At 39.0% G+C, this 25,247-nt stretch overlaps 4 protein-coding genes across 5 annotated transcripts; all 4 read left to right on the forward strand.

Moving 5' to 3' along the window:
• Nucleotides 1-206: 206 nt before the first annotated feature.
• On the forward strand, nucleotides 207-2,411 carry scpp7 (secretory calcium-binding phosphoprotein 7). Its single transcript, XM_084373212.1, has 9 exons — nucleotides 207-273; nucleotides 396-461; nucleotides 776-820; nucleotides 1,054-1,101; nucleotides 1,179-1,220; nucleotides 1,354-1,413; nucleotides 1,505-1,648; nucleotides 1,969-2,046; nucleotides 2,196-2,411. Exons 2-8 carry the CDS (start codon nucleotides 408-410, stop codon nucleotides 2,011-2,013), a joined length of 438 nt encoding a protein of 145 aa, XP_084229338.1. The 5' UTR covers nucleotides 207-273; nucleotides 396-407; the 3' UTR covers nucleotides 2,014-2,046; nucleotides 2,196-2,411.
• Nucleotides 2,412-4,297: 1,886 nt separating this feature from the next.
• On the forward strand, nucleotides 4,298-6,426 carry scpp5 (secretory calcium-binding phosphoprotein 5). Its single transcript, XM_084370013.1, has 11 exons — nucleotides 4,298-4,348; nucleotides 4,456-4,529; nucleotides 4,649-4,702; nucleotides 4,856-4,912; nucleotides 5,004-5,045; nucleotides 5,163-5,231; nucleotides 5,389-5,418; nucleotides 5,524-5,571; nucleotides 5,655-5,705; nucleotides 5,833-5,916; nucleotides 6,012-6,426. Exons 2-11 carry the CDS (start codon nucleotides 4,476-4,478, stop codon nucleotides 6,027-6,029), a joined length of 507 nt encoding a protein of 168 aa, XP_084226139.1. The 5' UTR covers nucleotides 4,298-4,348; nucleotides 4,456-4,475; the 3' UTR covers nucleotides 6,030-6,426.
• Nucleotides 6,427-12,097: 5,671 nt separating this feature from the next.
• On the forward strand, nucleotides 12,098-16,734 carry enam (enamelin). Of its 2 annotated transcripts, XM_084375782.1 has the most exons (8): nucleotides 12,098-12,218; nucleotides 12,497-12,561; nucleotides 12,693-12,722; nucleotides 12,897-12,962; nucleotides 13,079-13,120; nucleotides 14,402-14,425; nucleotides 14,508-14,582; nucleotides 15,392-16,734. In XM_084375782.1, the coding sequence occupies exons 2-8, from the start codon at nucleotides 12,505-12,507 to the stop codon at nucleotides 15,803-15,805; spliced, it is 708 nt and encodes a 235-aa protein (XP_084231908.1). In that variant the 5' UTR covers nucleotides 12,098-12,218; nucleotides 12,497-12,504; the 3' UTR covers nucleotides 15,806-16,734. The 2 variants fall into 2 exon arrangements, with proteins under 2 accessions (XP_084231908.1, XP_084231909.1); XM_084375783.1 differs by lacking the exons at nucleotides 12,897-12,962; nucleotides 13,079-13,120.
• Nucleotides 16,735-18,933: 2,199 nt separating this feature from the next.
• Nucleotides 18,934-23,456, forward strand: cnga1a (cyclic nucleotide gated channel subunit alpha 1a; the record flags this gene model as incomplete). Its single annotated transcript, XM_084374307.1, has 8 exons — nucleotides 18,934-19,028; nucleotides 19,130-19,192; nucleotides 19,302-19,361; nucleotides 19,423-19,518; nucleotides 19,682-19,786; nucleotides 20,841-20,947; nucleotides 21,811-22,421; nucleotides 22,512-23,456. 8 exons carry the CDS (start codon nucleotides 18,934-18,936, stop codon nucleotides 23,454-23,456), a joined length of 2,082 nt encoding a protein of 693 aa, XP_084230433.1.
• Between the last annotated feature and the right edge of the window lie 1,791 nt (nucleotides 23,457-25,247).

The following is a 25,247-nucleotide window of genomic DNA, read 5'->3' on the forward strand; positions in this document are numbered from 1 at the left end:
TGTTGCAAGGGAGCACCTGATAAAACACATCCACGAAGGGCTCCAATGTGATTAATGTGCATTTCAAGCCAAAAGTGTTATGAAAGTTCTCACAGGGATATAGCTGCCAATTTTGTAATCATAAAAATAAAAATCCTTGGCAAATCACCAATACCTGTCACAGGTCTGCTGGTCCTTTGTTCTGTCAGCAAATAAATAGGAGTAAGTCTCTCTCCAACCCTCACACCCCTCCTCGACAATCTGCCAGAACTCGTGTGCTGCCAGAAAGGAAAGGTAGGCAACTAGTATCATATCATATTCTCGAAGAAATGTTTAAATAATGATCTATTTGAATGCTGTTTTAAGTAATACATTGAAAATTGTCAAGTCTGATAACTCCAAAAATCTCTTTGCAGGCTTTATTCAAGATGAAATCCATCCTGATTGTTGCCTGCATCCTTGGGATGGCAGTCTGTGCCCCTGTAAGCAACATATTTCTCCGTCTCATTTCTCTCCCCATGAATATATTTTTAAGCACTGCATGCTGTAAATATTTGACAAAATAATTCTTACCTCAAGGTCCATATAGCTGTTTTGAAGTTCTCAATCATATCGCATAATCTTTATCTGCAGATGCTCAACAGTCCTTGAATTGTAGAGGTTCAAACTTCCAGTTTTTAGTCCACCTTAAGACCTTCTTGTGCATTGAAAATGTTGTAGGATGAATGATATTGGCCCATAAAGGTTTGTCTGGATTTCTGATCATCAGTTCTGCAATATTGTCTCCTTTCTACAGAATCAGATGTACATGGAGTTTGACCTCCGTCACGCTCCGGCTCAGGTACAGTAAGACACCGCTCAGGGTGCATAACATGACACAGGCCCACACTCAGAAACCACAGTAAAAGACACATTTTCAACCTGAAGAAGCTTTGCACAAAGGTCTGCTATTATGGCTTCACCACTGGTGATAATGTCTCCATTACAGAGCCTGCTGATGGCACATTTACTTGTAGCTTGCTGCTTTTTCTCTGTACTCATCTAAAGTTTAAATGATTTATCTGAACTTCACAGGCAGCCCAGGCTATTCCTGCTGGAGCAGCGGTTGGATCTCTGGATGTTGTAAGAGCTCATTGATTTTGTTCATCCCCTTTTTAATGAGTCTTTTGTATGATAATAATGACTATTTTCATTTCCAGCTGCTCCCAGTTGATGACCAGAAACATCCTCTTGCAGGACCTGTAAGTGGCACAATATTGAAAAATTTAAGATGTAACGAAAGCCTGCACCACCTTTTAGAGACCACGAAAAGAGCTACATTATACATGAACTACTGTAGGTTTTAAGTGCATGTGTGTGCCTTTTCATCCACAGGTCCGTGGCTTCATCAAGCAGGAGATCCTCGAGGCAAACGGGAGAGACACCAAGGATGTGGTAAGTGCCTGCAAATTTTTCTTTCTCTGACGCAAGTTGTGAGGGATTTTATTGAACTCATGATCTTTTTTCACTTTCTCCCCTGATCCAGTACTTCCCCTTCGGATTTGACGAGCCAGCTGCTGCCCCTGTTGTCCCTGCTGCTGCTGCCCCTGCTGCCCCTGCCGCTGCTCCCGCTGCTGCAGCTCCAGCTGTTCCAGCTGTTCCGGCTGCCCCAGCTGTTCCTGCTGCCCCGGTAAAAATGACTATGGATTTGCATTTTGAGCCATTTAAGTTTATTGAAGATTTTGCCGCTGTCTGCTTTCAACCATTAAAAAGGGCTTGATTGATTTTAATGTACAGTAACAGATGCAAGTGGAAGCAACAGGTAGGAAAGAGAATAGCATTGAAGTAGTGATGAGGGCAACAGGTTCATTCTAATAAATGAGTATTACATCAGGAACATTGTCTTCCAACTATTTCTGCTGAGGTGTTGAGAAACATCGACTCATCAGCTGGCATGTGAGAGACGATCTTGACTCCTGATTGGCTCATCTGAAGCCTCTGTCATTTCAGGCTGCCAAACCCAGCGGGGATGATGATGATGATGACGATGACTGAACAATCAGACTCAGCAGGATGTGCACAAAACAGGTACACATGCCCACACAGAGTTTACTGCATTACTGCATAATTCTGACTTTTAGGTTTTAACAAAATCATGTTTGAAACAACATTCTCTTGTGTGAATGAGTGTAAGAGCAGTTGTATTTGAGATGTGTTTGCCTCACCTTTCATTTCAGGTGACCGATGCAATGAGACCAGCAGCTGGTGAGAGATGACCAGCCAACACTTCTGTTCAAATCGAAACAATATGGTGCCACGGCTTTGAAAAGAAAATGGAGCTATGCAATTTTCAGCAGTAGGTGGTGCTCTGTAGATGGTGTTATGCTTTTCTATAAAAGAAATTGGAAAAAAGTGCTATGTTTTGAATTAAATAATGATGCATTGCAATGAAATATGAGTGTGTTTTGAGTCATTTCACTTTGTTGTCTCAGTCATGTTTGCTACAACTATCTCTATTTTTGTGTCCTCCCTATCAAGGGGGCAGAATATTAGAAACACCTCAGAATAATGATGAAAATAATGTAGTCCAGTCCAACACCATCTCTTACTAGACAGACGCATCTAATTTAATTAACTTCTCTATGACAGTGTCAAAAAACATTAAAGATATCATAAAAGTAGACTTTATGTCATCAAAGTTTTATTGGACTGCAGTCAATTTCAAAGGTGTGTCTAATAAAGTGGCCACAGGGTGTATATTGAATAATATCCTATAAAAATATACCTATTATGATTTATGCTTAAACTGGCAATAGACAAGTTTTCTGCTTCAGTGTATCATTATGAAGTAATTGTTGACTGCATAATATATATAACCTGTGCTATCGCTTGCTAGCTAGCTTTTTCTCTGCACCTTTCTACTCTACTGTAGATGTATTATTTAAAAAAAAAAAGATTTGTCTACACGAAATGTTATCGATATGACTTTACCATTTATTAATGATGGTTATTTTAGGATGTTACAGCACAACTGACAAGCAACTCTATTATATGCAATATTACATTTACTTCAGGGCTCTGTGGAGCTTCTGTGTTGTGACTGTTGCTCTCTGCTGGCAGAGCAGAGAGAGGCACTGGGACGAGGGTATTCAAACATCAGGGTGACCAGGTGTCATACTTTTTGTGGGACTGCACACCCTACACATTTTATCTCTTGTCTCCATGTCCTACACATGGAGCTCATGTCCCACATTTTGATTGGCTATAGCTTTCAATAGTCAAACCACTGCGGGCAGCGGGACGGATGCTTTTGACACACTGTCCTAAAATGTGGCTTTAATCCAGTAGCTGTGAAGAAAAACAGTGATGGCTGTCTGTTGGGGAAGATTCTCATCAGGTCATCCAGGTCATGGCTGACTGTCAAGGCTGTCATCACGGGGATGTGTTTGTTAGTGTCAATCAAACTGCACAAACGTGGGTTCAAGTGCAGGTTAACTTGTCACTGTCTTTGCTGCCTACGCTGTGCCCAACATGATAGAGACTGGTATCAGCAACAGAAATAACTAACATTTAACACAAGGTGCAGCACTCCCAATGATACAGGTCAGCAGACTGTGGTAGTGAGTTAGTAGTCATTTTTCAACACTCAGAGATTACAAAAAAGAAGGAAAATAAAGTTGTGCAGTGGTAGAAAAGAAGCATGCTGCTTTTTAAAGTTAACTGAAAGTTATATCGAAACTACCTCTAAGGATTTATTAACCTGTCCCTCGTTGTCCTACAGAAACAAACTATTTGTTCCACATTTGGCTTGTTGGGATCTGATCACCTTCTGGAAAACCCAACCTGAGTCCATCACAAAGAAATCCACAGTCCAGCAGCATTATACTTACTTAAACAAATCATCCACTGGCTTCTGGTAACTGAGAAAGATGGGGAAGGTCTCATTTTTCACTTCTCATTCCAATCTGCTAACATATGGCCAACACAAAAGTGATTAATACATGTAAATTGCCACAGATTGTTACATAAAGCTCCATCGAGTGATAAATCTAACATTGTTTCATATATTTAACCCACATTACTGCAACTGTCATACAGGCAGAATCAAGCAGAAGCAAGCAGAGTGAAGGTGTGTCCACTGCTCTAGACAGTGTAATCAAACCGAGCCTGCTATTACACAGAAAGTGGATTTGACCACTGGTCATTTAGTAAAGCTGACGACTAGACACCTGCACTGTACCTACTCATTGGAGAACATCACTCCCATCGGCTCTGATTGGCTCTCAGGTGAGCTGGTGCCCTATAAAAGATGAAGCTTCTCTGTGGTAGATACGATCGACTGGCATCATCTCTGATATCAACATCCATCATCCTCTACAGTGGTGTTAAGGTGAGTTGTGAAGAGCGTCAGTGTCCAGGCATGCTTTTCTCGTAGGACAGCAACCATCCGCTATGAGTCTGATTTGACTTTGTTAATGTGCTGAATTGTGTGTGTAGGACTTGGAAAACCTGCAAAAATGAAATTGGCCATCCTTTGCCTCTGTCTGGCTAGCACGGTCTCGGCCGCACCTGTAAGTTTTTATCATAGAAAATAGACAGAGGATGCTCGCATGTCTTAATTACCTCAATTCAGGCAAAGTTTTGATGTTTCCTTGATGTAACTTTTGTGTGTTTTTGACTTCATTTTCAGTCCTTCTTTCATTACCTGCCTCATTACGCAGGCTCCAGACAACCACCTTCACAGGTATCCATGCACTTTGTTTAACATCTTTGGGGAAGATTGTTGTTTTTTCTATGCAAAAATGACACATTTACATACGCTTCTGAGCAAAGTTTCTTTTGAAACACATGGTATTTCCTGCCTGCTGACAATTTTTACCATTTTACATTCATTCAGGTGAAAAATGTGGCTCTACCACCACCTGGAATAGCTGGAGCTTACAGTGTGGAGCTGGTACGTCAGACTCTTTCTTTTCTCATACGCAGGCTTTCGTTCAACTGTAGTTATGGCATTTTCTTACAGATAATTTCTGTTTTTGTCTCAGATTTATCCCCACAGATTCCCTGGTACAGGTGGAGCAACACAGGTGAGCACACATTTTACAGAAAGATTGTATCTTTTTTTAATAAAAAGTGGTGAAACATCACCTAACTGGTCACCACTTTTCGCTGATTTCAGTTTTTTCTTTTCTTTCTCTCTGTAGCCCTTCCCCTCTCACGGTTTCATCAAATACTCCATCCCTCAGCCACCAGGCAGACAGAGTGTGGAAGTCGTAAGTATTTTTTTTCCCCTTTTGTAGATTACTCACATGATTGGGACTGAAAACACGTCAATTACTGCTTGTAGAAGCATGTTTGGTACAGTGAACAACTTGTTGGAGCAAGGATAATTCAAAATTGTGTGCCTTTTTTTGTATTTTACATTTGCAGTACTACCCCTATGACTTCTCCCAGCAGAGGGTAAACACTTTACACTTTGAGATTTAATGATGCATAACATGAATATGAAATGACTTCTACATCATTTTAAACAGTGCTAAATGAGCTCATTTTCTTTGGTTTCAGATAATGACAAACATGCCTCCCATGGCAAATGTCCCCGTGATGCCAAATGTGAGACATTATTTCTTCCAAAGGATGCCTTTTGTCATATTTTTGATTTTTTTATGTTTTACTAAACGCGTGTCTTTTCACAGGTGCTCCCATTTGACTATCCTCCTCAAAATATTCCTCAGCAAATCCCAAATGTGAGAAAAAGAGCAATTATATACACTCTAGTGTCAATGTGTTTTGAGATGTGTATTTGCCGGATCCTGAGCATTTCCTCACTTTTCTCTCAAACCTCTCAGTGAGTTTTACTTTTCCCTTTTTCAGATTCCCTCATTTGATGCCAATCCTCTCCCATCCCAGGATCCCATGCAGCCTCTCCAGCAGGACCAGCCCACACAGACAAGCCAGGTACTTATCAATCTATACATCACATTTAATGTATTCAAGTCAAGACAAAGGTTGTACTGCAAATTAATGCATATATTGTGTGGATTTCTTTGCAGATGCCGGCAAAGGTGTGAAGTGGCTGAGATGCACATGAAGCAATATTTATTTCTCCTTAACATTCAGACATCTGCAACTTGTTAAATAATTTGAACTGAATCTGTTTCTGCAACACGTGGATGTCCTTACTAAAGATAAAATACAATGCTAAGACGATGAAAAAATAACCACTTTTTTTTTTAGGAATAATAGTCAACTAAATTGTGACATCTACATAGAACGAAACACATTCTGAAGAATTTTGTGCTTTACTTTAGTCTTCATAGATTTCCCTTTTTATTTTATTGATGAAGCATTTTGTAATGCTGTATTTCCACATCATGTAACACATGTGCTGCATATGTTTGTTAACTCATTTTAACTTTTCCTTAAATGTCTCTTCCCTTAAGAAATAAAGTCTAAGTTTTCAAGCAATTTGGGGTTTTTCTGTGTTTATTCAAAGAGTTTCAGAATTTGATTGGTGTTATTTGAATGGTAAAACACGGCATTAGAGCTGTGGGTGATGACTGAACGTGTGACTACCAGATATGATTATTTGTTTGTTGTATAACACTTTAGAAAACAGTGGAAAAATGGGCCTATTACAATTTCTCAGGGCTTAAGGTGTCATCTTCAAACATCTTTGTTGTCCAAAACACAAGGAAATTCAATTTGTAAAGAGAAAAATAGCAAAAACTCACATTCGAACATGTGAAACTATCAAATATTTCGAAATTTTGCTTAAAAAAAACTTTTCAATATTCCTAGGTCTTCCTCCTCTGCATGTTTCAGATGTTCCCTGATCCAACCCACCTGATTACAATGATCATCTTGTCATCAAGCTCTGCTGAAGCCTGATAACGACCCATTCATTTGAATCAGGTGTTACAGCCGACAAACATCTAACACATGCAGGGCAGGAGGCCCTGATGACCAGGGTTGAAAAATATTGACTAAATTATTAACTGATTGTCAAAATAATTGCAGACACATTTTCTATTACTTCTAATACTGTACAACCTGAAGTTTTCCTCGTGTTTCCCTTTGATATCCCTTTTCCATGTGTTCCCATGTCTTGTCTGTGTTTGTTGGTGTGAGCGTGGTCCTCCGCCCTCACTCTCCTGGCTCCCTGCTCTGATTATTTGACACAACCAGCTCATCGCTCCTCCCGCTCTGCTCACCAGCCTCTCATCAGTTCATCAGCCTTCAGCGTATTTACTCTGGCTCTCCAACCACTCATTGCCAGATTGTTGTTTCACCTTTATGGATCATCTTGCCATCTGCCAGCCTGCCTACAACCTCCATGCCATCTCTGCCAGCCACACTCACGCCTCACTAGCCCTCGCATTCATCCTGCTTCCCCCACTCCCTCTGGACCTCATTCCCCCATCATCATTCTCTTCCTGGTTGCGATAAAAATAACTGCTTTATTATTGGTTTTCATTCATTGAACCGAATGTAACAAAACACAACTTGCATAAACCTGCTAGAGTTGATTCATTATTTAAACTGATGATATCTTGTCATATACCCAGAAAATCTAGCAGTGTCTAGTGGTGTTTTAATGCTGTTGTTTACTGTAAAGGTTTCCTGTTGGATCTCTGGTACTGCTAAGTAGGTTGTTTTTCTATTCAGGGAACTGCTTTTTTTGTCCCATGCAGGCACACGAGTATGGCTGACGAGTGGCTCATGCGAAACACATTCCTGCCAATGGTTTCACACTATTCGACTGATAAATAGGTAGCAGTACAACACCATATGTGCTTGCAAAGGCAAGAATAAGGAGGATTCCTAGCAAGTAAACAAGGATGTCAACGATGCTGAATTTTGAAAAAAGAAAGAATTCAAACAATGTGATAACATTGTGGATAACCAACACATCCTCACACCTAAACGACTGAACAGGGCGATTCTCTGTATTAGCTAAAACAACATATATCACTGTTTCCATAAACACATGGCCGCTGCAGCGTACACGGCAACACACCTAGCAGACTTACGTTGTACGACGAGATTTTTTTTTTTTTTACATTCTGCCAAGAAAACTACTTGACTAATGTTAAGCTACAAAAATACTAGGTTTGGCTTATAGGCAAGGCTAATATGTGCTTAGGTTATAGCAAGAAAAATCCTCGGTTAGGTAGAAATAAACATCATGGTTTGGGTTCCATTCACTACGTCATTTCTGTGACCTAACTATTACAAACATAACTTATTTACCTCCATAACTCACTATGGGACATTACTTCACTTCGTTACTATTACTCACCCGTCACTTTACACCCATCCCTGGCCCCCTCCTCATATGGACTTGTGGCTCTATATACTACTATAGCTGCAATACCTATCAAAGCTGCTTAAGGGGCGCTGTCTATAACCTAACCATAAGTCCCTTTGACCTGCTTGCTTTTTAGATCTATATGGTCGTTTCTCTGAGGAGGGCGCCCAGGAATAACATTTTCTAGCAGAAAACAATTCTAAGCTAATCCTGGGTATATTTTTCAATGGCACGGATCAAAAATCCACAACATTTGATCCTCCAAATGTTTGTATCTTTGTCAATAAAATGGCATCTGATTTGATTCACTTGACTGTGAACGCTTAACGATGAACAAACAGGGAAGATGCAAGACCACTTGTTGTCAGCAGGATCTTAAAACACAATATTAGTAAGTAAATATTAGTGTGTTTACAAGTGTTTTTTAACATTGTAATTTTACATGGGCCTATGATTGACTCCTGTGGACCACCACAGGTTGGAGGGCGATGGAAGAAATCCAGCTGCCTGGAAAAAAAAAAGGAAAAAAAAAGAAATGTGTTGTGTTGGAAAGTAAGTGGTACAGTAAAGTGTCAACACCTCTGTTCTGCAATTCAAGACTGAAAGTAATAAAGGTTCAGTATATGTACCTTACAGACTGCATAGGCTGCAGTACATCATAATTACAACACACAGTGAAGATAATTTACCACAGCGGTTAAGCAAATATCCCCACAGTGAAATGTAACTGTCTTGGAAAAATAAATACCATAAAGGAAAAGTGAAAGATCTTCCTGATCCCATCTCCCCCGGAGACAAAATCCTGTCTGAACATGACCAAACACTTATCTCTTCATGACACTTAAAACACACAGGCGCCATCCTCTCACGCAATGACTGTCTCTGCCCCACAAGCTTTCTTTCCTGGAACTTAAGATCACATAAATTCATAACTTCTATCACCCACAGCAGAGGAGACGTTGACAGCCTGTTTAATAAACTTAATTTGACATGTCACAACTTCAGTATGATGGCCTCGGCACTATATGGTCCCCCTGTGAAGTTATAAAGTCACGTGCAAATACACAAATGCATAATAGGAGAGTCTGTATGAGTCTGTCTGTGCTGTGTCAAGCGATGGAACGATAAGCAGAGGCAACACATGCATGTCTGGATGGCAAAAGGAGGCCTGTTCAGCTACGCTTTAAGAAGGCAGAGATTTGAAAAAACAAAAGAAAAAAACTGTGAAGTGCCAAGAGGCCAAACATGTAAAGCACAGAATTGAAATGTGTTAAAACAATGCAATTTTTTTTCTCTGCTCTGCTTCTTTTTATTAGCTTTTGCAATTGAAAAGGGAAAATAATTTTTCAATAGAGATGCAAAAAACTCTTTCTAGTTAGATGCTGCAGGCAGACATTAAAGTAGGATCATAAAGACACACTCATAACTAACTTAGCTTCTCATACTGAATATTCTTAGCCCAGAGCTGCTGAGCCCTTGGTAAAGAGTTGAACCTGGGCTAATTTAGCCCCCTTTCACACAAATGACTTGAAGCCCAGGGCTTAACAATTCACACTGTGCTCCTACCAGCCCTGGGTTAAATGTCCATTAGAACATGCAGCTAATGTTTACATTCTATAATGATGCATGATCTCCCTGTTTACTTTAGTCCCGCTTCACATTGTCACCTTTTAGAGGGAACGTCTGAGGATCAGATGTTAAGGTATTTAGCAGGATAACAACAACTGTGACATAATGGGATAGGGTTAAGAAAGGAGTTGTGCGATTGTGATGACAAAGAGAGGAGGGAGGGGATTGCGAACTGACACACAGACAGGAAGTTAGCTAAAACAACTATAACACTTACAGCAGCTTTAAGATTATAGGGGAAAAGCCAAAAAATTAGATTGAGACATTTTTTTGGTTGTTTTTTCTTCTGTCTTTATCTTGTGACCCTTTAGAACGAGAAGACTGAACTACACCACTGCTACCAGTAAATAAAGTGCAGAAAGACCTCCACCTCAAGCAGCTTCAATGGTATAACATGGCTTGCATATTGTGATTCAGTATTAACATCACACACAATATTCTAATAACATCATAAATGACAATATATCCCTCATTGGAGACATTTCTCTATACTAGTACTTTTATATATGCTGATAGTACTTATGTGCTTTGGTTGTTAATGTAAGTGAAATTTTGAATACAGGCCTTTTAAATGTAATAGAGTAATTTTAGGTTGTTGTTCTGCTTTAGTTAAATAAAAGATCTGGCCTTTCACAACTGCACTTTTTCATGTTCCCAATGGGACCATTTACGGCGTTAACACAAGCCTTCAAGACATCTTAGCACTTAAATTTCCAGTGTGTGTGCACATTGCCAAAGGGAACTGCTCCTTTCGTGGTGTCTGGGTTTTCACTGATCCCTTTGTTTGTTTTAGCTGGTGGGGCTGTACATCACAGCGATTTTGAACATTGTAGGTTTCTTATGTTTATCGTCTGTGGATCCAGATCAGATAATGAAGGACTTAACTCTCAACTGTAATCTGCAAAATGGTATTCCAGACATTCTTGTTTCCAACCTGCTGAGCTAATGAGTTTCCATACACAAGATAACAACTTTTTCATTAGTCCTTCAAAAGCTTTACTGCCTTTATCCTGGCACAACATTTGATTTTTTTTCTGTGTTTGCTGACTTGAAAATGAGGAGTGACAAGTGTAATGAGGGCACTCAAAGTTAGACATTCTGACAAGAAACTTTTGCTAACTTAAATTGTGTTTTGTTTCAGCAAATTAACACAAAGCTGATATATGAATAATTTAATAGACAGGACAGATTTTTTTGGCACTTTCAGGATAAATTACTCACATCATCCATGTGAGCTGAAAGGGGAAACAATGAGGAATTAATTCTTGAAATATTCTCCTCTTCTTATAGTGTTACAATAGAACAAATTGGGGAAATAAGGCTCCTCTTGGCCTCAGTAAACCTTAGTCTTTATTCAAAATATCGCATGTAGATGAATCTTATAGTTTTCAAACTTTTAACTATTCAAACCTTAATTTTATGGGAAAAATCGAGCCTGTGGGCAGGCCTGAGAAGCATAGTGAAAACAAGGTTTATAGGGGAAAAAAATCTATACTCAGATGGAGTCATTTTTCTGCAGCCATTGCACCGTGCAATCAGTATTTACTTCAGAACGATAAATTGAAGCAAAAAGTTGTATATTTCCTGTTCAAATTTATGAAACCATCTGAGAAGTTTAGAGGGCAAATTTCTCATCGGGGAAATTGCAAACAAACTTCTGAAACGTGGCTAAAAAACTCAACAACACTGCTTCTTTTTAAGACGAAAAGAAGTTAGGAAACTTTGGCTTGTTGTTTCTATGTAAAATTTGTAGCTGCAAAATCTAAAATGAAATGACAGGTATCTAAATGGGTGCTCAAGTACAGTATTGAGTAAATGTACTTCTGTATCATCACCTATTTATGTTAAGCTTTTGTGTGTGCAGTAGAGGAAAAGCAATTTAGGATCTCCTCCCTATCACTATCAGTATTATCAGCATTTTAATCTTCACATTTATTACAGAACTGAACTGCCTTCATCATACTTTGAAGTCGATATAAGTGGTGTCTCTCAGTCATTATCACTTTATCATTACGACACCTTCATGTCATGTTTTTTTTTTCCTTCTTAAATCAGTGTTAGGGCACAACAGAGAGGAGCATGTGTGTGGAGCAAACTTGCAAACCATGTAATTAACCATAAGAGGAGCCCTTACCCTACATGTCTCTTTTTTTACTTTTGAAGATTACTTCAAACACATAGCTCTGCGTGTTTTACTGGATGTGATTGGCTGTCACAGGATGTTACAGTATATAAATGCCATCCATCTTTGAGATGAAGTAGATTACTTGGCATCCCTGAGGAGACACATCTTCAATTTCTCTCTGCACAAGGAAAAAAGGTGAGATGGACTTTTCACATGGAAACAATTTAGCACTGTGGTATTATAACTCCTGTAGCCAATTACCTATGTATCATTTCAGCTAAAAAAATGCTTTCTCTTATTTAGCAGGGAAATTATATATATATATATATATATAAATATATATATATAAATATATATATATATATAAATATATATATATATATATATGTATATATATATATATATATATATATACACATATATATATATATAATATGTGTGTAATATCTATATAATTACATGTTTTTCTGCAGGAAAAATCATGATGAAGCTCTTTGTGTGCATGATGTTCCTGCTGGTCACTACACTGGCTGCTCCTGTAAGTGTTTCTTAAACATGATGTGTCAGTAAGTCTGCCAACTGATCCATTTTAATGATTTTAATCACTGGTTTTTCAGCAGGGAAAAAATACATAAAGCCATTTCCTTATTTCTCTTGTTTGATTTCCAGGCTCCAGGGAGTGAAAGTGCTGAGGAAAAAGTAGGGAATTTTACTTTTCTTTTCTGTGAAGTTGTTGTGTCTGTCTGCCTGCAATGGCGTGTCCTAACATGTTTTTGTCATGTCATCAGCTGTACAGTCTGATATATGTCTGACAGAGAGATGATAATTGACTTAATTGCAGAGCATGTCTGGAGATGTCTGGTATTTCTTCAGCAGGTTGCGGCGCATGCTAATGAGGCCCTGAGGTGGATGGAGATGTACAGGATGTTTCAGCAGCAGGTAGTGGGGGTTTACTGTAGTTTCACCAAAAAAAAAAACATATAAATCATCTGCTCGACAATTCAGATAGTTTGGCATTAATCGTTAATTATAATCCTTAATCTGTATTTTTCCAGGGAGTAGTTGGAAACCCTTTCCTTCCTGCTGCTGATGCTCCTGTAAGTTTATGTATTTATTTATTTATCGGTTTATTTGACTGGGAGGATATATAAAGGCATTCCTTCATCTAACTAAAGCAATATTATGTAACTTTTTTACCTTAAAATAACAGCTTCTAAATCATGTTGATGGTACAGTGTCTTGTAATAGAGAGAATGGTGTCTCTGTCTCAGCCACTCCGCCCCCCATCACTTGTTTCTGCTCTATGTAGCTTCAGTGAGAGGGTAGGATCACAGTGTTACATACATGTTTACTTCAACACATAACATTGTAATGAAGTAAAGAGTTTTGTTTCTTAGTTAGCAACTACATTACGTTTGACAAATTGTTACAGACCTGGGATTTGCATTTACGACAGTGGCGTCGCACTTAGAAACTGTGGGGGACGTAAAATCACACACAATTTTAGATTACATTAGTTTTGCAATGGTGCCATTTATTGGCTTGTGATCTAATATTTTTAGTGCTTGTCTGTGAAAAGACAACTTAGTTTTAATTCCTGATTGGGTGGCTTGGCCCCACAATAGTAAAAATGTGATAAGATGATGGTGTGCACATATAGTAGGGTTGCATTTATAGCTAAACAAGATTACATAAATCGAAAGCACTTCAGATTAGTCTTGATGGTCTTGGACAGTTTTCTGATATGCACTCCAAATTTTAATCCAGGATGACACCTAGATATTTGAACTCATTTGAATTCTCTATTTCCTTCTGATCAGTAGTTATTGTAAAACCATCACCTATTGAAAAGCAATTTCAATCTTTTCTGCACAGTTCAGAGTTCAGGAGTTTTTATAATATAATAGCTCTGCAGCCTGTTGTTGAGTCTATCGACATATAAATAATTGCATCATCAGCAAACATTTGACATCCAACCTCTTTAGAGCTGTCCAGTAGCTCGTTAATGTATTAGCAGAAGGGAAGTGGTCCCAGAATGGAACCTTGTGGTACACCAGATTTGCAATTTCGAAAGGCCGATGTCAAACCAATAATTTTGAAACATTATTCTTGAGACTCCAGATTTGATTTAAACCAGCTGAGAGATTGCTGGGGAAAGTTTAGCTTTTTGAGATGATTCAGAAGTAACTAATGATTCACAGTGTCAAACACAAAAAAATATTGCTCCTTCCTCTTTACCCTCATATATATCTATTGTATCTTGTTGTAATTTCATATGACTTTATATTTAGTTTTCTTTTTACTAGTTATAACATAATCTACACTTATATTTCCTGAAGTTTTTGTGTTACTAACTTATTAATTTTTAATTTGTCTAGGCTGATCCAGCTGGAGCCGCAGTGGTAAGCACACGTACAGCACCGCAACATCTAAACTGTCAATACTCAACAACCTGTTTAGGTTAAAAATGCTTTATTTTCGCAGGTGGATGCTGCAGCAGCTGATGTCGCCCCTCCAGCTCCTATTGTTGTTGGAGATGCATCAGATGAGGAGACAGAGGTGAGCAGACATCTTCACACCTAACAGAGACAAAAATAAACAGGTAGATTTATCTTTGTGAATATATTCTCCTTGTTTGGAGAGATATTTTTTCCAAAATGCATTCAAGTTCAATAGTTTATATACTAATGTACTGCTATGCACACAGCTGGTTTTACAGGTTCAGTACTCCTGCTGAAGGTAACACATTACAATATGATTTGTCTTGCATGAACAACAAAAATCCTATTGGAATTGAGTTGAGAAAACATGGGTGGAGGCGACCTTTTGACATTGTAAAAACTGCATACAGGCAGCTGAGTAGTACTCATATATTCATAAAAGGAAACACGTCTCCTGCACTGAGTTTTGGTTCGGGGCTCTGCTTGAAAAGTAGCTGCAGTGATTTTGTTGCCCCAGAAAAAAACTTGTGAAAAAGGTATTAAATCAAGCAGTTAAAAAAAATAAAGAATCATCTCATGTGTTGATCATTTTCATCATAGCAGTAGGCCACGACAGTGTGACAGCGACCATGACCTGAGAACTAAAGGAGCTAATTGGAATTTAACCATCAGTAACTGTGTTATTTACGCCTGTTCTTGTTTCCCTTTTTGTTTGCATGATGTGACCTTTAAAATGAGAAAACAGGACAGGAAAGGGCCCCAAACTCAATCCTACCAGTTTTTAGACTTTCTGTTAAATTTGTGTAATCTCCAAAAACACACTCATATTATACAGTCATTAGTGTCACATCTTTTTATTTCAGTGGATAACCAAATGTACCTGTAAAGTCAAATCTAACTAATTTTCTTTCCATCTGCTTGGCACAGGAGGGCAACGCTGCCCCCAAAGCTGCTGGTGCTGCCCCCCTCAACTCTGATGAGGTAGAGGAGGTTGAGGAGGCTGAGGCTGTTGAGGCTGAACCAGCTGTGGTCGAAGCGGCACCAGTAGAGCCGGCAGCGGACCCTGCAGCAGCTGTCGAGCCAGCAGTGGTTGACGTCCCTGTGGATGCTGCTGCTGTCGATGTGCCTCCTGTTGATGTGGTCCCTGTCGATGTGGCTCCTGTTGATGTGGTTCCTGCTGATGTCGTCCCTGTTGACGTTGCCCCTGTTGACGTTGCCCCTGTTGATGTCGCCCCTGTTGATGTCGCCCCTGCTGCAGCCGATGTCCCTGCTGCTGTTGATGCCGTTGAGGCTGATGCTGCAGCAGCAGATCCTGCAGCAGCAGATCCTGCTCCACTGTAGATATTCCTCTTATTGACAGCCTAAGTGCTCCTGTGTTAGCAGTTAGAAAAATAGCTGCTAACAGCAATGTATTTGCAGCACAAAACGATAAAAAAAAGCTTTGGCATATTGAATAGAGACTCAGGAAAAAATGTGTGAAAAATGTGAAAAAAAAAATCTGTAATGTTTGTTAAAGTGAATACGAGGAACTTTTAAGTGTTGACGAAGCAGTCTTGTGATTCCTCTGATGATTATAAATGAGTGTAACAGCAAACAGTCATCAGCGAAAAGGCTGCTATTTTTAGTTATTAATGTGCCTGTGCTAAAATCACATATTACATTACCTCATCGTGATCCATCCTGCGGTCTCTCTGTCACTCGCTTCCAAAACAAATGCATGCGCCGCCTGCACGTGCTAGCAATGATCTTTATGACAGCAGGCGCTGGTGTCGTACCGCTTTTGTCAAAAGGGGCCGCGAGGATCAACAAAAACTTAAAGTTTCTCGTAGTTACTTTACAAGTAAAAAGTGTGTTTTTAGTTTACAATTGGAAAATTAAATTTATAATAGGAAAATCAAAACGCTTGTTTAGTTTCTTTCTGTCTTTAATTTGCAGTTCTATACGTGAAATTCAGTTGTTACTGATGAGACACAGTCACCCAAAAAGTAACATTTGAGTGAGATAGTGAGACAGTGAGACACCTTGTATTAAGTGTTTATTTACTTATCATAGAAGTGGCTGAACAAATATCTGTACTGCCAAATAATGCATCCACCTCTCCTTCTCGTTTCTTTTCAGACACTTTAGGGTGAAACACTGTTAGCAGCTCATATTCTGGGCTGTTTTGACTCAACATTGACAATTCCATGTATGTGACAGTGTACACCTGTGCTTTTCTTATGTGACATGGCAAAATGTCTTCTGTGAAAAGAATCAAATAAACTATCCGAAACATACATTTGCTGGTTGTGCATTATGAGATGGTTCTCAGTTGATTCAACAAAGTTCATTTCTAACTCAGGATTTTAATATTTATAACATGAATGAGGTAATGATAGAAACTCAGAAATATATATTTTTTTCCCATAACTGAATAAGGTCCCCAGAACACCGTTTGAAGCTAAAAAGGTGTCAGGGTCCACCAAATATAAACAGAGTAAAAGAGTATAAAATCATGCTGTCCTTAGTAATACTACTTAGTACACATTTAACAATTCACTGTATATATACATTTTGACTGGTAGATTTGCAAATAATGTAAAATGATCACAGTCAAAGTAGAAAAAAGAAGATAATTAATAGTAACAAGCACAGAAGGGAAGCAGAAATATATGAATACAACAATGCATAATTTACAATCAACATTACTAGTTACATACATGCAAAGACGTTTCTCAGCTGTAAAGTAAGACAAGGTTGCCATATCAACGTAAAATTGTCAGCTGACCCCCTAACAGTGTACCTCATCATCTCCATCTTAATAAAATACAGCATCCATTGTGCAAATGTTAGAGGAAGTCCTGGGAATCTTGTCAAAAGACTGCAGACACCGCTTCAGCCAACAGGGAGTGCCACTGAACCACAGGATGCCTGCAGCACACAGTGCAGGAGGATCCCCTACTCCACTCAACTGACAGAGGTTCAGATTTAATTTCACTCTCATGATTCTTATTCAAGTGAAAGGAGCCTGATCCAACTGATCTGAAATCTGTAATACCCCAGTGCGATATAATAGGATCAGAGCTGAGAGTGCTGACTGGGCAGGAGCGACCAATGTGTGTGTATGTGTGTGTGCGTGAGACTAAATCCTCTGCTGTTCCGCAAATGGACAGGAAAATTATAGTCTGTTGCAGATAAAAAATAAAAAATAAAAAAAAGAGGTGCCAACACAAAATGGTTTTCTGTCCATCACTAACGGGTCACTGAGGGCTGTCCAAACTTCACTTCACTGTATCTCATCTCCCGCCAGAGTGGACATATAACGAGGATGAGTGACTTTGCCTCTCCTCTTCTCAGCCAACTCTAATCCACAAATCCTTATCAGGGTCACTGAGACTCTATGACACAGTTAGTTAGACTCAATGCTTATGGGTGAGACTTGTGTAGCTACATTTTGATATTATTTTAATTAGCATCTGATGATTGCTGCAATAAATCTGCTGCTGCTGCTGTGAGTGGCCAGTTTTCCAGATTTTAATAAAACTACAAAAGGATTAAAGAAGAATGGACTTCACGTTACAATAACAAGCGGAAAAGGTAAGTTACATAAAATTTATGCATCATCACTACTACAATGTGGAAACTGTAGCATCAGCTGTTTGTGTGACCAGACTGAGGGACACATCAAAACTGTACTGTACTCTTATAGTCCCATACATTACTTAAGAAACAAACAAAAATACAATTTATTCATTTACATGCGTTACAATTTTGTGATTTAGTTCATCATAAAACTGCAAAGATAAGGTATAAATCACAAAATAACTTGCTTTCTAATCATATTTAGAAGTTATATAATAAAAAGAGAAAAGGTATGCTTAAAAAAGCAAGGGTAAGCAAGTTTTGTTCATGTATAGCCTACTAAGATATGTAAAAAAGGTCAGTAACATAGGCAAGATTTAGTCTTGCACCTTTTCGGTCAATATCATTTTTGTGTTGTCGTTGTTTTTTGGTTGTGTATTTATACATACATTGTGGAAAATTGTTCGTGATGACCAAAATAAACTGAACTGAGAGCTGAACACATACTACAGTTTTTCTCCATTCATCTGATGCAGAACTGTTAACTTTTCAGACTGCCAGTGTTAATAATGCAGTGATCACAACATAAAATGAACTCCCTTTCGATTTCTGGTTCTCTTAATATTGCACCTCCGTGATATGGGTATTATTATTATTCTTCTTCTGGTTCTTTTCACACAGCTGAATATTTTAACTGTTTTGCAGTATTTAAGATACAGTACCTGACCAAGGACAATATGAACAGTAGGTGTGGTGTGGATGAAAAGAGTAACACACTGCATAAAATATGTTTTCTGTATAACAACCAAAAGGCTTCAGATGTGAACGAATTGTTGGATGCACTGTTTCCTTGTAGCTCTCTTCAGCAGGAACATTTTTCTTATCTTTCTGCAGGGTAAACTGCCACCATGACCACTTCAGTCACCCTGCCACACCTCACTGTGCCACCTCACACTGCACCACAACTCGCCACAGACAGTGAAGAGCTCAGCGAGGACGACCTGTAAGAAAAAAAACTCTCAAACAAAGAGCTTACAATGCATTACTGAGAATAACGAGTAAGACTTAATTAGCTTAATATGTAACATGCTGTCTTTGTTTTAGAAGTGCACCGCAATCAACCCCTCATCATCTGTTCAATGTGAATAACAGCAATAACAATGAAGAGTAAGTATGGCTATAGTCCTGAAGAGATAAGTCAAGCCCTTGTAAAACACAGTTTCTATTATGATGTATGGCACAAGTCATTAAATGTGTTAATTAATCCCTTTTCCAGGGAGGAAAAGGAAAAAAAGAAAAAGGAGAAAAAAGAGAAGAAGAAGAAGGAGAAGAAAGAGTAATTATAATATATCACAAACCATTTGTTAACGTTGCTCGAAAGAATATTCAATGCTCAGTGCTCTCCAATGTATTGCTGCACATTACAGAAAGAAGGAGCAGGAGCAGAGGGAAAAGGAGGAAAAGGAAAAAGAAGAAAAGGAAAAGAAGGAAAAGGAAGAGAAGGAGAAGAAGGAGAAGGAAGAAAAGGAGAAGAAGGAAAAGGAAGAGAAAGAAAAAAATAAGTAGGAGCATCACTCCAAGAAACTTCCTCAAGGCACCTTAATACGAATTCTCTTTCTGATGTTTCATTTCCATGTTCTTTCTTTGTTTTCATAGGCCCAAAGAGTTATTTGTCATAAATCCTGCTGGGAGTTTGTATTACAACTGGCTGTTCATCATCACAATACCAGTCATGTACAACTGGACCATGATCATAGCCAGGTGACTTCTACAAATCAGCGATTCTTTTTCAGCGACACCATTTCCCTGCTGTTCAAATGTTCATTTCATTTCATTCAGCGCCATTAAGTGTTATTCATATCCTATTTCATACGCAGCTGTTACAGATGGTTGCAATTTAAGCAGCAGTCTGAAACTGTGCAGAGAAATTGGTCTTTCAAAAGCTGTTGGCAAGATTTTGATTAAGACACAAGAGGTGAACATATTATTTTTCATGCGGTGGTAAATTGTGAGATATTTGGGATATTAGAACCCAATCACCAGAACAGATGTTCGCAAAGTACGTTTCTGCAAAACCACAGGGAAGTTAAAACTTTGTTTCTTTATGTTGCAGCTTCACATGTCTTTCGATTACAATTTCTCTTCTCAGAACGCTGTGCTTATGTTCTGGTTAGGTTTAGGCGCAAAAAACACTTCATATGAGTTAGAAAAACATCCCGTTTTGGCTTAAAATACATAGTTATGGCTGCCTCAAACACAGCTGGAAATGGTCCCTTTGTCTCTTTAAAAATATCCAGTGCTGGTTGAGTTACAAATGTTGAAAGCAGCCCTTGTCGCCTGCAGACAATGACGCCTGAAAAAATGGCTTAATGCCAGAAACAGCACTCATCAAGGTAATAAATGTTCATGGGAGCATTATTCAGTGTGTCCAGCACATTGTCATTTTACTTAAACTGTACAAGAGACCGTTTAAGGAGTTTAATGTAAAACTGTTTCAACTGATGAAGGTTGATGGACCAAAACATTGTATCTCCAGCAAAGTTTGTTGCAAGTAAAAAGTCAGTGTGCTGGGAGCTCTCTCTTCTCTTGTCTATGGATATTTCCTCCTATGCACCTGTTTACATGACACACCAAGTGTGCATAAGAATCACCATCCTAGACTAGTGACTAGTTCTGGAAATGTAGTCAAATGAGCACATATTTAATTTGATAAATCACAATTAAAACATAAAATCTCACAAAACCTGCTACACAAGCATAATAAACAGGTGCTCATTTACAAAACACACTCACTGCTGTTTGTCTCCTTCTCAAGGGCTTGCTTTGAGGAACTGCAGCATAACTACCTCCTTTACTGGGTTATTCTGGACTACAGCTCAGACCTTATCTACCTGGCTGATATGTTCTTCAGGACCAGAACAGGTGAAAAAACTGATCCAGGCCTCTCGATCTACAGAGAGGCTTTAGAAATCTGCAAAAGAAATAAGTCACATTTTCCCCTTTCATCCCCCCATGAATAAATCATCAACAGCCGCAGTTCATTAAAAGATCCCTAACGTGATTTCAACTTAAGCAGTTGGGAACAAAATCCACAGTCCTTGCTCTGTGCAAGAATGCTTTCGAAACCTCTGTTGAAACTAGCCAAGAGCTATTTTTTTACTAAATGAAAACTGAAACTGCAAGATATCCACTTAATTTATGTTTGTTGAAGTTTAATATATCAGCTTCACTCGAACTTGCAAATGCACTTATGCAAATACAGTAACAACAAATTAGGATATTCTCCCCCAACACTCTCCCCCCAGCACATTTTTTATTTATACAGACAGTACGGACAGGAAGAATGATTACAGAGACCGAGAACTGCTTCAGTATACATTTGGGCTTGCAGTGTTGTGTGTAGAGTAGACATAAAGTAATCTGGACTGATCCTTGAAGCCCTTCCAAAACATCTTTTTACAGTGCTGATAAAAAAATGTATTCACACGTCTAGAACTTAATGTTTCATTGTTTTACAGATGCAAATCATAATTAAGGTACAGTTTTTAGGACACTGATCAACAGTAAATAAAGACAATGTGAGAACAAATCTATACAAATTGATCTAAATTCTGAAGATGTATAAAACACTAAATTGCATGATTTTAGTTTGAATGGTGATCATCTGTGTGTAATCAAGGGGTTATTATATCATATATCACATATCATATATCAGTATCATATATAAGTAATAATGAACACTTTTGATACCTTGCCCTTTAAACTCTGTACTTGTTTGTATGCAGGTTACCTTGAACAAGGCCTGATGGTGAAAGACGAGAAGTTGCTCAGGGATCGCTACATCTCCAGCTTCCAGTTTCGTCTCGACGCTATCTCCATGCTGCCCACTGACATCTTGTATTTGCACTTCGGCCTCGACTACCCAGAGATCCGCCTCAACAAGCTGCTGAGAATCGGCCGCTTGATGGAGTTCTTCACGAGGACGGAGACTAAAACCAACTACCCCAACATCTTCCGTATCGGAAATTTGATCATGTACATCCTCATTATCATCCACTGGAACGCTTGCTTCTACTTTTCTTTCTCCAAATACATTGGTTTTGGTGCTGATGACTGGGTATACCCGTCTCTGGATGATCCTGATGAGCCCGCGTTTGGGCTGCCCATGAGGAAGTATTCGTTCAGCCTCTACTGGTCCACGCTGACCCTGACTACCATTGGAGAAACTCCACCACCAGCCCTGGACTCAGAGTTTTTCTTCCACGTGGTTGACTTCTTAGTCGGGGTCTTGGTCTTTGCCACCATTGTTGGAAACATCGCCACCATGATCTCCAATATGAATGCTGCACAAGCTCAGTTTCAGTCTCGGATTGACAACATCAAGCAGTACATGCAGGTAGATTGCTCTCTTATTTCCACTCAAACATCTGGATCAAGAGTCAGCACACACGTGTCTTACTTTTACTCTTTTTCCTTTCATTTATAGGTCCGAAAGGTCAGCAAGGATCTTGAGTTGCGGGTCATCAAGTGGTTTGACTATCTGTGGAATAACGGCAAGGCACAGGATGAGAGAGAAGTGCTGAGGTATCTTCCAGACAAGCTGAAGGCTGAGATCGGCATCCAAGTCCACATGGACACACTGAAGAAAGTTCGTATTTTTGCAGACTGTGAGGCGGGCCTGCTGATCGAGCTGGTGCTGAAGCTGCGTCCACAGGTGTTCAGCCCCGGAGACTACATCTGCAAGAAGGGCGACATTGGCCGTGAGATGTACATCATCAAAGATGGAAAACTTGCAGTTGTTGCTGATGATGGTGTCACGCAGTTTGTTGTGCTGGGAAGTGGCAGCTATTTTGGTGAGATCAGTATCCTGAATATTAAAGGCAGCAAAGCAGGCAACCGGCGAACAGCCAACATCCGCAGCATTGGATACTCAGACCTCTTCTGCCTGTCCAAGGATGACCTGATGGAGTCACTTTTAGAGTATCCAGATGCCAAAGGGATGCTAGAGGAGAAAGGCCGGCAGATCCTGTTGAAAGATGGGCTGATAGAGCTGGACCCAGCCAACATCATGCCTGAGGCCACAGAGCTGGAGGAGAAGGTCAATAAATTGTACAGCACAATGGAGCTGATGCAGAGCAAGCTGAAGAAGATTCTGGGAAAATACAAGATAACTGACAAGACTCTCAGGCATCGCATTGCTGATCTGGAGCACCTGACAGGAGAGGAGGTAGAAGACGAGGATGAAGAGGAAGGAGAGGTGAAGAAGGAAGAGAAAGAGGCGGAGGAGGAGAAAAAGGAAGAGGGGAAAGGAGATGAGGAGGAAAAGGAAGAAGAGGAAAAAGGTGAGGAGGCAAAGGATGAAGAAGGAAAGGGTGAAGAGGCAAAAGAAGAGGAGAAAAAAGATGAGACTACAGAGGAAGATAAAAAATAAACACATAGTTTCTGTAGAACACCGAGCACTTATGATCAAATTAGCTACAATAGGATCCTTCTTTTCTTTTTGGACTTGCTTCTTAAAGGAAAATTTCAACCAACAATTAAAATTCAGTCATTATTTACTCACACTCCCATGCCAATAGAAAGTCAGGTGAAGTTTCATAGTCCACAAAACATTTCTGGAACTTCACAGCAAACCAGCTTTGCAGCATTTTCCTAAACAACTGAAGCAGATAAGGACTTGTTATACAACGTTAAAGAAAAAAAAAAAAAAAAAAAAAGGCTTGATACAGCTCGTCAAGCATAATCCAAGTCTCTAGATGCCCCGAAATCCCAAATTGATTGAAAAGATATTTTTGCCACCCTTTTTAAAGCTGAAATCTTCACAGCAGCTGCTAAGCTAAAAGTGTTAGCGCGCACCCCGTCTGAAGTGGGTGCACAAACTCAATCATCCGTCGAGGGCATAAATCTTTAAGTCTTTAAAATCAATTTTGGATCTCCGGACTTCCTGAGAATTGGATTACACCATACGAGGTGCATGTAGCCATTTTATTTTTTTAACAATGATTCACTGTGAAACTCCAGAAATGTTTTGTGAACTACGATACTTTACCTGACTTTTCCATCGGCATGGGGGTGGGTAGATAATGACTGAATTCTCACTTTTAGTTGAATTAATCCTTTAAATGACTCACAGATGAATAAAAACTGCAAAAGACAAAAACCAAAACAAAAACAAAAACAAACAAACACTAGAAATTGGATACCCCTGGAACTGGTCTTCAAAAAGGTATTGCCATTGTATATTTATATATTATAAAATTAAAGACAGTAATTCAGTGGATAAATATTGCCAATGACAATATTAATATTCAATCCAAATAAAATATTTGCTTCAGATGTCCTATTTATTGTGATTTTCTTGACTAGATTGTGCACAATGACCGAGTTATATGCAGGAAAACACACTACCTTTCCTAAGCTTGCAGTATACACTGGTGTCCACACGAGGATAGTAAATAGCAAGGATTTAAAGGTAATCACATGACATACAGTAGCTCTGCAGTGTGTTGACTGAAGCGCTGTCTGAACTAAAGGTTACCAATCACTGGTAATAAGGGTGATTAAAGGAGAGGAAAAGTTTTCTGCAAGGCGATTTCTTTTCATAGGACGTATGTTCAGTGCTGCAAGAGGATTTCATGAATTGGATCATCTGAAAGTTAGCAAGACAGGATTATAAAATGTTTAATGAATGAAAAAATGAACCTCATATATAGAGGCCACAGTGAGCAAATGTCAGCAGCGAAGAAAGAAAAAGGCATGCATTATAATGATATGTGTGACCTTTACCACCAATAAGATGGCTACAAAAGTTCTTTACAGTCAATGAGCTCATTCCAAGTTTCAATCTGTGTTCACACCAATTACTGTATTTCAAAGAGTTGGGGCGATTATTGCGGTTAGTCTTTACTCCAAGCAAGTGTTTAAGATGAAATTAAAAATTCACAATACATTCATTATGGAACAAAAAAAAGAAGAAAAAAAGACAGCTGCTGTTGGGAAAATTACATGGTTGTATACCGTTCTGGTTTTGAGCTACAGTGCTCAAGGCAACTTCTTAAATTGAAAAGTGTTTCTGCTTGAAGACATAGGCCTTCCAAGAAAATCAGTTGTGTATGTGTGTTTTGTGTGTGTGTGTGTGTGTGTGTGTGTGTGTGTGGCACTTGGCTTCACATCACTGACCACATTTGATTTGTTTTTGCTCAGAAAAGATGTAAAGAAAACA

The sequence above is a fragment of the Pagrus pagrus genome, assembly GCF_965226575.1.
Source record: "Pagrus pagrus genome assembly, chromosome: 2".
Lineage (NCBI taxonomy): Eukaryota > Metazoa > Chordata > Actinopteri > Spariformes > Sparidae > Pagrus > Pagrus pagrus.

Coding starts and splice junctions, on each gene's coding strand:
- scpp7 (XM_084373212.1), top strand. CDS start 408: ATGAAATCCATCCTGATTGTTGCCTGCATCCTTGGGATGGCAGTCTGT. Junction 1,102..1,178: donor CGGTTGGATCTCTGGATGTT/GTAAGAGCTCAT, acceptor TTTCATTTCCAG/CTGCTCCCAGTTGATGACCA. Junction 1,414..1,504: donor GGAGAGACACCAAGGATGTG/GTAAGTGCCTGC, acceptor CCCCTGATCCAG/TACTTCCCCTTCGGATTTGA.
- enam (XM_084375782.1), top strand. CDS start 12,505: ATGATGAAGCTCTTTGTGTGCATGATGTTCCTGCTGGTCACTACACTG. Junction 12,963..13,078: donor ACAGGATGTTTCAGCAGCAG/GTAGTGGGGGTT, acceptor GTATTTTTCCAG/GGAGTAGTTGGAAACCCTTT. Junction 14,583..15,391: donor CATCAGATGAGGAGACAGAG/GTGAGCAGACAT, acceptor TGCTTGGCACAG/GAGGGCAACGCTGCCCCCAA.
- scpp5 (XM_084370013.1), top strand. CDS start 4,476: ATGAAATTGGCCATCCTTTGCCTCTGTCTGGCTAGCACGGTCTCGGCC. Junction 4,530..4,648: donor GCACGGTCTCGGCCGCACCT/GTAAGTTTTTAT, acceptor CTTCATTTTCAG/TCCTTCTTTCATTACCTGCC. Junction 4,913..5,003: donor GAGCTTACAGTGTGGAGCTG/GTACGTCAGACT, acceptor TTTTTGTCTCAG/ATTTATCCCCACAGATTCCC.